General features: G+C 33.9%; 1 protein-coding gene across 6 annotated transcripts in view; it reads left to right on the top strand.

Moving 5' to 3' along the window:
* LOC145295990 (uncharacterized) overlaps positions 1-14388 on the top strand; it is a 171961-nt gene that overhangs the window by 31213 nt on the left and 126360 nt on the right. For 2 of the 6 annotated variants that reach the window (XM_080141957.1, XM_080141954.1), the window contains exon 2: positions 10300-10365. The exons of 2 other annotated variants lie outside the window; for them this stretch is intronic. In XM_080141957.1, the coding sequence (XP_079998083.1) occupies positions 10338-10365 (28 nt within the window). In that variant the 5' untranslated portion in view covers positions 10300-10337. Of the gene's footprint in view, positions 1-10239; positions 10366-14388 lie in introns of all 6 variants that reach the window. 2 more of the 6 variants (XM_080141956.1, XM_080141953.1) reach the window with 1 other exon arrangement.

Genomic DNA, 14388 nt, shown 5'->3' on the forward strand with positions numbered 1-14388 from the left:
AAATTCGGCTGTTAAGGGGTCAAAGTTCAACGATTTGACCTTTGAGAACTCTACCAAACTCCTCCGACAATTTTGGATCTAAAACTTGAAATTTTAGATATAGGTTCCTTGAACATGGATCTAACTTAATAATTTGATTTCAGCCCAAAACAATAAATGTTAAGGGGTCATAATAGGGGTCAAAGTTTAAAAAATTGACCGCTTTTTTTTTTTTTTGCTCAACATGCACCTCCAAACACCTGGGCAACGCCAGGCTGAAATGCTAGTTTGACATGAAGCATTAATTCTAAGTCAGCAGGCTATAAATTTTGTCGGTTTTTAAGAAGCAAAACGTCTAGTTTGATGATAAAATCATAAAAGCACCAATGACTTAAAAGTAAATATATCTTTTCACAAATGTGCTACTCATTTAGATTTTGTGTATTAAAGATCAACTTCATGCATTGACATAAAAATGGTATCCAATATGGTGCAGTAATGTGTGAATGTCACCTTTCTTTTTTAATTTTATATATAATGACGAATGAACAAAGAATTCCACCTTTATTGAAAAATAAAAGTTTATATATATGAATAAAAATCACTTTTTGTGACGTACGAGCAGTTTTATAGGTTCATCATTTGGAGGATAGGTTGGCTTTTGTCAATAAATGAATAATGCATCCTGGAGTTCCATTCTAGCAGGCTGCTTGTGACAAAATGATGTGAACAGGTTAACGCATCCTATCATGATACAATAAACTCTAGAACTGGTTTGAATCATATTTTTGGCACCAAGCTTCGTTGGGGCATATTGATTTTGAGTGTATGTTGTCGCATTCTAACTTCCACGCAGTTATGAGTCTAGGCATGATCATGTGAAACCAAACCACAACTCAGTTTAATACAAGACACTGCATGTAATGCCTCCATTCAGTCTCAAGAGACAATGGACACCCCTGTAAGGGTAGCTGCACTTGTAATTGTGAGGCAAGAGTTGCACAATCTCCAACCATACCTCTCCTAAATCGGCACTGCTTGGGTCCACTGGCAAGGAGAGACCCAAGACTGACTGGAAGCAAGGCCAAGATAAGCGGTGAGCACAAAAAGCGCCTGAAGATCCCAAATGATCTCTCATTTTAGTACTGACCAGGCTCATCGTTTCTTAACTTCAGTGATCTGATAGGAACCAGTTTGTGAATGTGATTATGTCGTATTCACTGCATGTACATATAAACAAAATAGATGCATCATGCAACTGATGCAAGTATATCAATATGATGGCGTCATAGGTCGTCAACATTGCTAAAAGTATTATGAAAAATTACTATTAAATCAATCACTTTAGTTGTTATGTTTATCGTTTGCATTGTCCTGAAAATCACAAAAATCATTTTTGTCTTTATTCACCAAATGATCTGCTACAATTACACAGTTTTGGAGATGGCAACACACATAATCATTTGATATTTACTTTCGGATAAAATTATGGAGTCAGAACATGTACGGTCCGACTTTGACTCCTAGACTTCTACCATGTTCGACATCTTATTTTAAAATCTTATAATATTCAGATCATCTGTTGATTCTTTGAAAGTTAAGAAATCTGACTCCGACTCTTAGCATTCCTAGAACCTCTGACTCACACTGACTGCACAGCCCTACTTTTGGGCAGAATTTGAGTGTCTCATGCTGAATATCAATTCAGTCAATCAATACAAAACAGTATTACAAAGTTGGAAAATACAAGGTCCAACTCTGACTTTACTTCTGATTCTTAAGAGTCCTAAATATCCGACTTCTATTTCTTATTTTAATGCTTTCCAATACTCAGTTCGTTTATTGATTCTTTAAAGATGAAAAAGTTCCAACTGCTAGTATTCTTATGAGTTTGGCTCTGACTCCTTCCAAAACCTCCAAACTTAATCAATCAACCGTGCTTTTGAACTGAATTACATGATAGCAGCTCTAATACTAATTCTGGTGTTTGTTTGTTGAGCATCATTCATGATGAAGAGTTTTATTGTCATTCATTTCTCCAATGTCATTCTATTAGGAATTTTTTCTAGATGGATATCAGATACGGGAGGGATCACGTGAAGGTTGCAAACATTCCTAAGTGAAAGTGTTTCTGTGGAATGAGCTGGGTTCGAACTTGGCATACTTAGGTTGTCAGCCCGCATTGTTAACCACTGAGCCATCATAACCTCCCTGCTTCTGGTGCTGAATACCAATTCAGCCAGTCAACATAAAATGATCTATTAGACACGTCCAAACCATGTGCTGATATTACTGCATCAGGATGACTCTTAAAACAGTCTTAAAGAAGTCTGAAAACTGAAAGAATTTGTTTATTGTTATTATTATTATTATTATTTTCATCTTCTCATCTCATGATTGAAGTTAGGCATTTTATAAATGACTTCCAACTTTTTTAGTTTTTTGCCATTTCACGCGTACCATCCGTCAAGATCAGGTCATCATCAACTGTTCGCCTTCATATATTAAACGGCCTACCATGTGGATTTGATGTCAATGTGAGACACATGTTTTAGCATTTCAGATAACTGACAGCAGGCGATGCGATCATGCCAGTTAAGATGTCGCTGTTTGACATACTTGGAGGTCTGTAAAGTGAGGCTGGCAATTTTCTATATGCAATGTTCTGCAACCAGGATCATACCATTCTGATGTCATTGACCATTTGTTTGGCAGAAATACAAGAGTACATTTGTGTTGTATGTTGCTACTATCGCATACAATCAGATCTGTGTTTTATAAAATTGTTGACAGTTGTTTGAAGGCTTTCCATATAGCAGCAGATATACGTTGACTTATAGTTCATCTTGCAAAATGTAACATGACAAGGTGGCAACTGTTGAGACTCCATTCTCCTTGTTTTTACACAAAATGATACATATCAAAGTTTGTTAATGTTGTGACTTTGAAGGGCCGATAACTAAATGAAACAACACAATGGTATACAATGGTATATTTCCAAGAGCATGTATTTACAGCAGTTTGAAATAGTATGCTACGGAAAGTCTGGTATTTACTGGCACTTAGTTCCTTCCCACCACAAGAACATGTGGCACAAGATGAGGAGGTGTGAAGAACAAGGTAGTGTTTCTAAAGAAGCTTTGGCAGCCCTGTCAGCATTCCCCATTGTGGCGCCTCAGGCAGTTAGCCACATGCTAACTTCTTTCCAAAGAGGGGAGGCAAAACTTGGGAGAGTGGACCCTCTAGGACTATCAAGGAATAAGACAGAGAGCCAGTTCTCATTGCTGATTATTGAAAACGTATTCTCAACTAGTAAATACTGTTTCAGCGTCTTACTGCAACTAATCTTACAGAAAAACTGTACATCCTTTGTTCTAGGCTCTTCTACACATAATGGCAAGAAGAGTTCATATAGTCACGATATAGGGTAGGTAATCATCAGACCATAACAATTAACTAAGTTATTTGCAATCATACAGTTTTCAAGTGAACTCTTCCAAGACATAACCGAATTGTTGTTGCTTCAAGTGTAATAAAAAAAAAACAAAAAAAAGATCATCTCACCTGATAACATGTAGATATCTGTAGCAGATTACAGATGGTATTTTATCCTTTCCTACCAAAAGTATAACAAAATCACCTCCTCTGTATGTTTTTTATAGACATTTCTCCAAGAACATTACAGATGTTTTGGAATTTTAGAAAATGAACATTCATCATTTCTACAGGATGGAACGATAAATTTGTCGCCCTAAAGAAAACAACGCTACAACTTTATTTTAAAACTTTTATTGAAAAAAATCAATTCAGGTAACTTGATTATGTAGTAGAGCTGATATCTATTCAATGTAACCGTCTTCAGCCTCAATCACCACTTTGATACGGGCCCGAATGCTAGTGAGAGCTTGGCGAATACTTGGTGAATGGCAGTGATCAGGCTGGCTTTGGTGTTGTGAGAGGTCATGTTGGTAATGTTCTTGACGTATGACCAAACAAAGTAGTCCAGTGAATTCAGGTCGGAGGAGCAGAGGAAGGGGTCAGTAAGAGAAGGTTACAAAGTCATAGCACTCCTTCTGAAGCCAAGCTTTGGTCTTGTGGACTGGTGCTAAGTCCTGCTGCCACACCCAGGGTCTACCAGCGGCCACTTGACTGCACCAGGGGATCATCACACTCTTCAGCACATTCAGGTACACTTTGGTGTTGACTTTCAAACCGACTTCGAAGATGTGAGGTAGCATGATGTGGTCCTCACTTGAAACCACACCAAAGACCATAATCGTGGTCAGAAACTTTGGTGAGCGGTGCCCTCAACTGTTGAACTGTCCGGATTTGTATTGTGAGGGTGCTGGCAATGGTCCTGCTGTCATAACTTGGATCGGTAGAGAGCATGAGTTGTACAGTGGTGCATCTCCGATCTCGATTGTTGAACATTGTGTCACTTTCAGACATGATAGAAGGCTCCTATTGGGATTTGTACACTAGCAAACTAGTAGATGGTCTGCAACAAAAAAAGGAAACCGGTTTTCATCAAGCAGAAATGGAATCATGTCGTCTTTTCTAGGGTGACAATTTTATCGTTCCACTCTGTAGTATTTGGATTATTTGGACTAATATTCTAACCTTGGATATTATTTGCACAACGTTTTGACCAATGTAACTATTGACTTTCTTGAGATGCATCTTGTTGAACTTAGGAATCTCTGCAGATCGTAAAACGAAATCCTGTATTTAATCTATAGTCTTAGATTGTTCTTGTTCCATCAGATACTATATACTTGAGTATGACTGTATCACTAACAGAATCAGAGTTGAAAAAGATATCTTTTGAATAGTATAAGCAGCGCTAATTTCTCAGTGTTAAAAAAGGCACAGAATATTCAAGTCTATTCAATGTCTTGATTAACTTAATGTCACTTTTCACAGTAATAAATGTGTTGATGTCAAGAATGGTCCTTTGTGCATAATCTGTATGCCATTGGTTTGGCTTAGTAGATCGAATATTTAAGAGTTTTTCTTTTTTTGTGTGGGGAAAAAGACGAGTTTAGGAAGTACTTCCCCGAAATTGTAAAGTTTACAAAGAAAATAATGTGCTGTTACTCACTGTGTTGCTTAAAATATGTAATCCATAATTCTTAATGATTGGTTCATTATTTTAGGAGCGAATATATATATATATATATATATATATATATATATATATATATATATATATATATATATATATATATATATATATATATATATATATTCGCACAGCAGCCGCCGATTAGCATAGTAGTTAGGAGCCTTAACTGTACAGGCAGTCGGGTTTCAATTCTTGCTTGAGGTAGTTGCCTGTCTAGTCGCACTAATAAGCTGTGAAACAGCGAAACAGTACTGTATGTGGATGACAATATATATATATATATATATATATATATATATATATATATATATATATATATATATATAGGTGTGAGGTGTTCAAAAGTCGGGACTAATGAAGACAACGAGGTTGTTAAATAGTGCTGAATAAAAAGAGCAAAATATATTTTTATTATTATTATTATTTGAGGGTAAACAGTAACATATGGTCGCTACAAATAGCCATCTGTTTCAGTCAATGAGACTTCCTCAAGCGACCTGGAACCTCTCGACACCGCAAAGAAAAAAAAAAAAAATATATATATATATATATATATATATATATATATATATATATATATATATATATATATATAACATGGTACATAACACATGCATGTTCATAATTAAAAGTTATTATAAACTTAGATACCGGCTGTAGACTGAAACAATTGTACATTGTAATTGCAAATAAAACCCCAAATTTTGAAATGAACAATTAAAACGTGTATCTATTCCTGAATAAGCTGTAAAAATTTGAGAAATACACACTCACATAATATATATATATATATATATATATATATATATATATATATATATATAAAATGGCGTAATGTAAGCAACCTATAAGGTATTTGCAGCTTCTCTTCGAATTTTTTGATCATGTCCAAACGCATTTTATTTCCTTTCGGTGGATTGAGTGTTACTATTTCTTCCGATGTGTTAAGGGCAAAATAGATTCACTGATTGATATAATAATTAAGTGATTGATTTTGTGCTATGAAACAGATACTGTCAAGAATTATAAGTGTCTACTGAATTAAAGGAATACATTGTAAGATGGTCAACATCATGAAATTTGGAATATAGACTTTTGTCATTCAATCATTGTATGCTCTGTAATTACATTGAGCTTCTTAAATAAGAATTGGTATATATATAAAAAGGAAATATAAGTGTATAAAGAATATTTCTACAGAAATACATATATATATATATATATATATATATATATATATATAACTACTTCATTTACTCACACAAAATTAATATACGAAAGTATAGATTTATGCATAAACTTTAAGTATTTACTTCAAAAGTGCTCAATACGTAGGTAGAGCTAGTTAGTAATTATAAAGTGGATACTAGAAAGCTGATTGACTAACTAAAATCCTCAACAGAAGAGGACCATATAAAAACGATAAACAACCACAGAATTCGCGCATAAGCCTGACGAATCCTAGAGTGGATGAAACGTCGAATATTCAGTGTAGCTTAATCGCCATATATATTTTATAAATTACTATATATATATATATATATATATATATATATATATATATATATATATATATATATGCCTAACTTTATATAGAGATATATTACAGAACTACTGAGTCAATCACAAGAATAATCAGGCATACTAACAGTACCCTCCATTAGATCTTGATCTATAATTCAAGAATGGCATTATTTTAAAACTGCTTTCATAACTCATGATACTAACAAAAATTCCACTTTCTTTTTTTTTTCTTTTTTTTTTCTTTACTCATGTTCACCCCTTACAAAGCATATCGCCACTTGGACATAAGGGGCTACTATTTGGGCCCATGTCTAAGAAAGATTAACAAGATATTTGTTTATGTTACATTTAAACTTCTGCATATCAGTACAGCCAGGGAAGCAGGCAGCAGAAAGGGAATTTCAAGGTCTAGCTGTTCGAAGGAAGAAACTATTAAAATAGAAAGCTTTCTGGCATTTAGGGACATCAACAGTAAAGGAGCGAGATCTTATTGCTAAGTGGGTTTGTCGGGGATATGTACGTCGAGGGGGTACAAGTGAAACGAGTTCATCAGAACACATTCCATTAAAATATTTGTAAAACAGGCACAGTGATGCAACATTGCAGCGATGGAACAGGGGCTGGAGCTTAAGTGGGACCGATTAGATTGACAACTCTTTTTTTGACTTTATCTAGGAGAGACTAGTAGTAGATACACCAGCCCAGATGTGGCAACAATACTCTATGCATGGTCGAATGGTGGCCTTGTAGAGGTTACAGTGTGTGAGTAGGTGTAAGTAGTCTTCTAGCTTGATAAAGGGAACCCACCTTCTTTGCAGCAGCCTTTGCAATGCCCTCTGTGTATTTGTTCCAGTTCATATTGCCCGCAAATGTTAGACCAAGGAGTTTGAAGATAGAATTCTCAAGTAGGGTGCTATTTGTTATGGATATAAGCGGTTGGATAGGCGTCTTGTAAAGAAATAAATGGCAGTTTTCTCCTCTTACCTGATTATCTCTACATGGACTAATGCAATTTTCTGAGGCATGAGACATGGATTAAAATTCCAGACGATGTGGCTCGGCCCTAGACAAATCGGAAAATAATAATAATTTAGGGTTCAAATAAAAATACAAAAAAATATGAATGTTTTTGAAGATAAATGACATAGCAAAAGCAGTCTTTGTCAGTGACGCCAGCAGGTTGAAAATAATTAGAGCAAAAATGTTCTTATGTGGAAAGCTGTAGTCTGAAACTAAGCTATAAATGTACACAACAGAACTGGTGTTGGGTGGCATAGAAAAAGCTTATTTAACTGGTTTACTACGAGTCTGAGAGAAGGTAGTCCAGTAAACTAGTTAAGGGTGAGAGAGTACGAGTTAACCTGGGGAATGTTTGTTCCTTTATAAAAGAAATCAACGAAAAATAAACTCTATTATGAAACAAAACCAGATGTCTTGTACTTTCTCACTTCTGACCTGCAATGGATTCATTGCCAAAATCACTGGAAAAATGGTTGGATCATTCTACCGCTCCAGAAAGTATCTAATTCTCACTGCAATCCTCTACCTGTACAAGAGTCAAATATATCCCAAGATTGAGTACTGTTGCCACATCTGGGGAGGAGCTGTTAAGAGTACCCTTTCCTGGGTGAGGATCTTCTCACCTCCTACTTCCTCTTGCGAGTTCACTTCTGTTTCATCATTACTTTTATGGTAGGTGCTTACCTGAGTTCCAATCTATACTCCCCCATAAAACTTTTGCAACAAATAAAAATTTCTCTCACTTTCATTCTGTGCCTAAAACTAAATGAAAATTCCATGAGCAGAGCTTCTGTTTTAGAATTGTCTGTAGAACACAATACTGTGGAGTTGCTTCTCAGTTGATTATGACATGGTTGTTTTCAAGTTCTTGTTGAGAGGTCCTCTAATATAACTAAACCTTGCTCAAGTTCCACCATTACTGATCATCACAGTGGTGTCTTGCGGTCTACCTAACACACATTAACCCTTATCCTTAAGGGGCTTCCGGGCCTTAATAAACGATGACTCCAAAGTAGAAAAAAAGAAGTGAAATAATTCATACTATGACAAAAAAAAAAAAAAAATGCACCTAAACCTAAACGTAGATTCCATAAACAAATCTTCTTTCTTAGAACTGCACGCCTGTGGAACTTTGTTCCGTTTTCCTGCTTTCCAACTGACTACAGTATGGTTGTCTTCAAGTCCAACATAAACAAGTTCTTGATGCGCCATCCCCTTAAGTAATCCAATTTACCAAATTTCCACTACTAACGATGACTACGACATGTTCCCCTTGACCACTGTACACTCATTAACCTTTATCCTCGAGTCGCCTCCGATGTAAAAATAAATAAACAAAAAAATGCAACAATTTTTGATTAATCTAAAACAAGAAAATGGTAGTAAACGTTATCATTAGTTAGTGTTAAAAATTTGTTTATTTTAGAAATTATCTTGTTAGTGTCCTGTGAAAAACTTTTGTCCTGCTCAGGGGCTTCATGGTGTCCTGAAGTTTGGGAAACCCTCATCTAGACAATTCAGATATTTTTGATACTGCACGATCTTTGCCGAGAGGTTCAATGTCAGTGGGGTTGATTTACTTTCTGACCATTTTTAGGGCGGCGGCGGGGGGGGGGATAACCTAGTGGTTTCATAGCACCGTTATATTTCGATGATCATTTCTTTATAGTGTGATTAAATAAATAAAATGCATAATTTTCTTTCAATTGAATATTTATTTACAATTGACAACATACATAACCAACCGTACACGTACAACAAAACACAATGTAGATGAAGAGTACATGAACAAACCAGATATTCTTTATTCTGTAAAAAGTTGTAGAAAGACATGCAGTACAGTGAATATAATGTTACTCTCTTTCACCCTTTGCTCCTAACTAAAAAACAACTCCAATCAGTTTCAACCAAGGAAAAAAAAATTAAGAGAAAGACAATAATGGGAGAAAGAAGACAGGAAATCATTCGTTGGTAAAACAAAAGTCATCTAACTCTCCTACCCCCATCATGAATGAATAGTTTGAAGAGAAATGTAATTCAGCCAAATAATAACTAAAAAAAAATAAGGTGGTAAAGCTCTAGCGGATGGGAAGAAATCAGCTTTTTCTTAAAAAATTTTTTTTAAAAATACGATATCAAACTCTCCTATGGTGGACTTTGTAAAGTACTTTATGAAGACCACACCACCTACCCCACCATGAATCATCTGAAATCTTAGCCTTCACGGCAAAATTAACATTTTCAGTTTTTAGAGAGAACCATCATAAGAGATAAAAGGAAGGCCAGACAAGACAAGAGGAAGAAAGAAAATCAGAAAAAGAGATAAAAAAGCAAAGCAAAAAAAGAAGGAAGAAAAAGAAGAAATAAAATCCAACCAAACGAAAAAAGTGTATTTTTTGTCACATTTTTTTCTCATTCTTTTCGTTCAGTCTTTGTTGTTATATTTGCCATTTTTTTTTATATTGAACTTTCATATTTATTTATTATTTTTTTTTGTTGCATTTAATAAAACATTCCCCTATTCCGCTTTTACAGGTTTTACATCCCTTTCCTTTTTATTTGCTTGATATTATTTTTTTCTGGGTTTGCAGTCCTGGTAGTTAAGAACGGTGTTGTTTTTTTTTTTTTTGCTTGAACCTGGTGGTGGTTAGAGTTGTGGGTGGATTTACCCCTTTGAACAACAACAAAAATGCGGACTTTTCGAAAGAAAAACCGACGTAAGTAACTCACATTTCTTATTTCTTTTTGCTTTCTATGTAAATGGATTTCAAATGTGGAAACTTTATTTATTCTCAAAATTTATCCTGGTTACATTTTATCAGCTTCTTATTCTATGTGGTATTTCTTCTGCCCAGGTTTTCATAAGCGTTAAAACTCAGAATCGAGATTTCTATAAACTTCCAAAAAAAAATAAAGAGACTCATAGTAAACGTTACTGTTACCGACATAAATTATTTTTAATGAAATACAGTTGGGAAATTAATCAAAGACTATCTGTCTGTGCCTACTCATATTTTACTTTTATGCGGTAAAATTTAATCTATATAATATTGCTTTTAGTCTGTTTGTTCGTCTGTCTGTTACATTTCCCATTGGAAACAACTGAGCAAATTTGGCTGAAATTTTGTATGAACTTTTATTATAATAAAGTGTAATGAAGTAAGTATTATGATACCCGTTTCGTGCATAGGTAGGAATTAATAGGGATTGTGATAGGATCCCACGGTTACCTCCCCTGAGATAACTTTCCAAAAAAGGGAGTTCCGAAAAAAACTTCTGGATTGGTGCGCGCAATACTAAAACAATAAAAAGAAAAGACAGGTCGCCATTATGAGCACTTTCACTGTATCATGTGTTCGGTGTTCTTTCTTCCTAAACAACAAAAATAATTATGGTATCCGTTCGATGCATAGTTAAGGATAACCAGGGTTTAATAGAGATTAATAGGGATTAGTCACCACAATACCACATTTATTTAGTTATCTCGGAAACTACTGGAAATATCTGACTGAAATTTTGTACGGACCTTTGTTATGATAATGTGCTGCGAATTAAGTATTATGGTATCAGTTCGATGCACAGTTAGGGATTGATAAAGATTAATAAAGATTAGTATTTAATGCAAAAAAAAAGCCCAAATTTAACAATATTCATCCATCAATTTAGCATAAATTTCGATGCCTCCGTTCAATCTCGAAAAGCAAAAGATACTCCCTATAGGGGCAGCTGCGCATATAATTGTGAGGCAAGGTTTGCACAATCCCCAACCACACCTTTCCTGAATTGGCACTGTTTGGGTCAAATGGCATAATGTTATTATTCTAAATTTGTCTGCCACCTGATCTTGTAAAATATTTCGAATAACATCAATGGCGGGTGGTTAAAACTTTGTTATTTTTGTAACCTTTTTTTTTATGACATTGCGAATTAACTCTCCAAGGTTGATTTTATTATTTGTATTGAACTATGTAACACAATATTACTTTCTGGGTATTTATTAGTACTTATTAATTTATTTGATTTAAGTCAGTTTCTATATTTAAAATACAATGCACACTAATTTTATATGAATAAACTCATATTATCTGCGTGTTATTTATTTGTCTGCCCAAACATCTAATTTTTTCTGCTATCCAGAAAAATATCTTTATGAAACCATATTTGTTGATTAACTATATTTCTCAGTCTGTGGAATTTCCACAGGTCCGGCAAGTTACTATTATTTCTATTGAAGTGCTTTCAGATTTAATTCTGAGTTTGGGTAATAATATCACTATTATTATCTCACATATTTATGTATTATCCATTACGGCCATCTTAATTGTCTATGAATTCTCTGTTGCTGTCATCTTCCTTTTCAAAACCAAAAATATAACTGAGAAAATCTTTTTTTAATTGAGTTAATTTAAATGTTATGTAGTTCATCTACCTTCCAAATGGAGATAGATGCAGTTTGAATAATTGGCAGCATTATCAATTCTTACACAGCACGAAAATCTCAAGCAAATGCAGCATTATCATTAACTCTCCTAGCATGCATTTAGGAAATTTTCCCGAAAGAAAATCGTAGCAATTTCCTTTTTCAAATTATCTAAGGAATTATTCTAAAAAAAAAAAAAAATCAATTATTGTAAAATTATTACTTGAACTTAAAATTGAATCCCAAGCATCCTAATACAAATATATTTGTGACCGAAAAATAAAAATGAGAAATGAATTTACCATTTTTCAGTTGCAAATCAGAAATCGATAACAACTTGTTGAATATCAAGTCGGTCCCCAAAACAAAACATGTAAACACAAATGCTGATATGTTTCTAGAAAAAAAATATTATGGTGTACTGAATTAAAAAGCAAACCCAATAACAGTTAATTAATAAAATAGCATTTTTTTAAACCTATATGCAAATTAATTAAACTTGTGACTAATATCACATTACATAAAGACGTTTGTATCATCATCATCATCACCATCATCATCATCATCATCTTGTATAAATCTGAAGATTCTATTGCTGACATTGGTTTCCCTGATATTTTTCTATGTCAGAATTCTTTCTAGAAAAATTTTGGGTGCTTACGGAAGGGACAAAGTGACGGTTGTCAACATCCTAAATCAAAATGATTTTTGTGGAATGAAATGGTTTCGAACTTGAAACACCAAAGTCATTAGTTCATGTCATTAACCTCTTAACCGCTGGTACCTCCTGTCTATTGTGTAAAGTGTAATTAACTTGAAATAGGGTGATTTGACTTTACTGTTAGAGCCAAAATGGGCTCAACTTTCGCATTCATTCATTTTCCTAATATTTAAGTCTCAATATGTCAGATGGATTGCTGTTTAGATCTGACTATGAAAATCCAACAACATAACTTTATGTGTTAGATTCATACTGAGCGTACATTTAAAAATGAGACAGAAAGTCTTGTCAGTTGGAAATGATTATGCAAACATGACAGATCTTTTTTAATTGAAAAGTTCAAATAAAATAGAACCTTTGAAAAATAGTCCATAAACTTGACTAAAGTGGATGACTACTCCAGAAATCTTGATATGTTCTATTCCATATATTGCATTGTGTGCAATTTCTAAAAAAATTATCACATATTTATAATTGTGCTGTCTAATGCACACACCAAGGAAACTGCTCAAAGTGTAAAGTTATTAGGCAGGATATGGCTTTGAACCCTGCAAACAGATTTGGGATTAAAATAAGCAAAAATAGAAAATAAGATTTTTTTGGAAAGAAATAATGAAATGAAAAATAAATCCTTATTTATGGCGTCATTTGGTTGAAAAGCATTGTCGACAAAAGCATTGCTTGATAAAGATTGTGATTGGGAATTCAATCTCAACCATTTACAACAGAACTGATGTAAACAAAAACTCATTTAACAGTCCTTTTGGATATCTGGAAGAGAAGAGGTCTATCAGAAAAAGAGACTTTTGGAGAAGAAGAGAGTTGGTGTGATAAAACCGACATAGATCTGAGGTATGTTTGTTCATTTGTAAATTTATTCAATTAAGAAATAAAAACATTCTTTTTATAACAAAAAATAATAATAAAGCCGTTTTGATGTTTAGGTCAAGGGAGACAACTCTTGTGCTTATGGGAGCCCCTTATCATTCGACACTTGTATCAAACAGTTAAAGGTTTGATTCAAGTGATGACACTATCAATGTTAGCGGCTTGGATAAGTGTAGGTGAAAATAAGTAAACAATATTAGGTTAACAGACAAGATGCAAACAGTAAGTCATAGACTCAACTAATGAATTTAATGATCAAATACGCAAAAGGAAAAGTAAACAAAGATGTTTAATGAAACGTTTACAATTCAATAAGTAATTCATGAATTCTTTGAGTATTGAATTCAAATAAAGTAAAGAAAGTAAAACTACTATCAACTAAATATACAAAAAATATAAGATGCCAGAAAAGTCAATAGACACTAAAATGATTGATTCTTGGCCCAGATCGGTTAATAAATACAAAAAAAAAAAAAAAAACGAAAACAAAAAAACATTACAATATTTGAATAGGTGATGTGATGTGAACTCGGCAACAAGTTCCGACAACATTCCAAAAGTAGTACGCAAGAAAGTACAATTTAATATATCTTATATCTTTACAAAGCTATTCAATCTTTTATTAAAGTGGAAATGTTTCCCATCATCTTTATAGATTTATTGGTCTGCCCAGTATTTAAAAAGCTGGAGATCGGTCGATCAGTCTCCTGT

The sequence above is a fragment of the Euprymna scolopes genome, chromosome 16, assembly GCF_053919585.1.
Source record: "Euprymna scolopes isolate OS-2025 chromosome 16, ASM5391958v1, whole genome shotgun sequence".
NCBI classification, from domain to species: Eukaryota; Metazoa; Mollusca; class Cephalopoda; order Sepiida; family Sepiolidae; genus Euprymna; species Euprymna scolopes.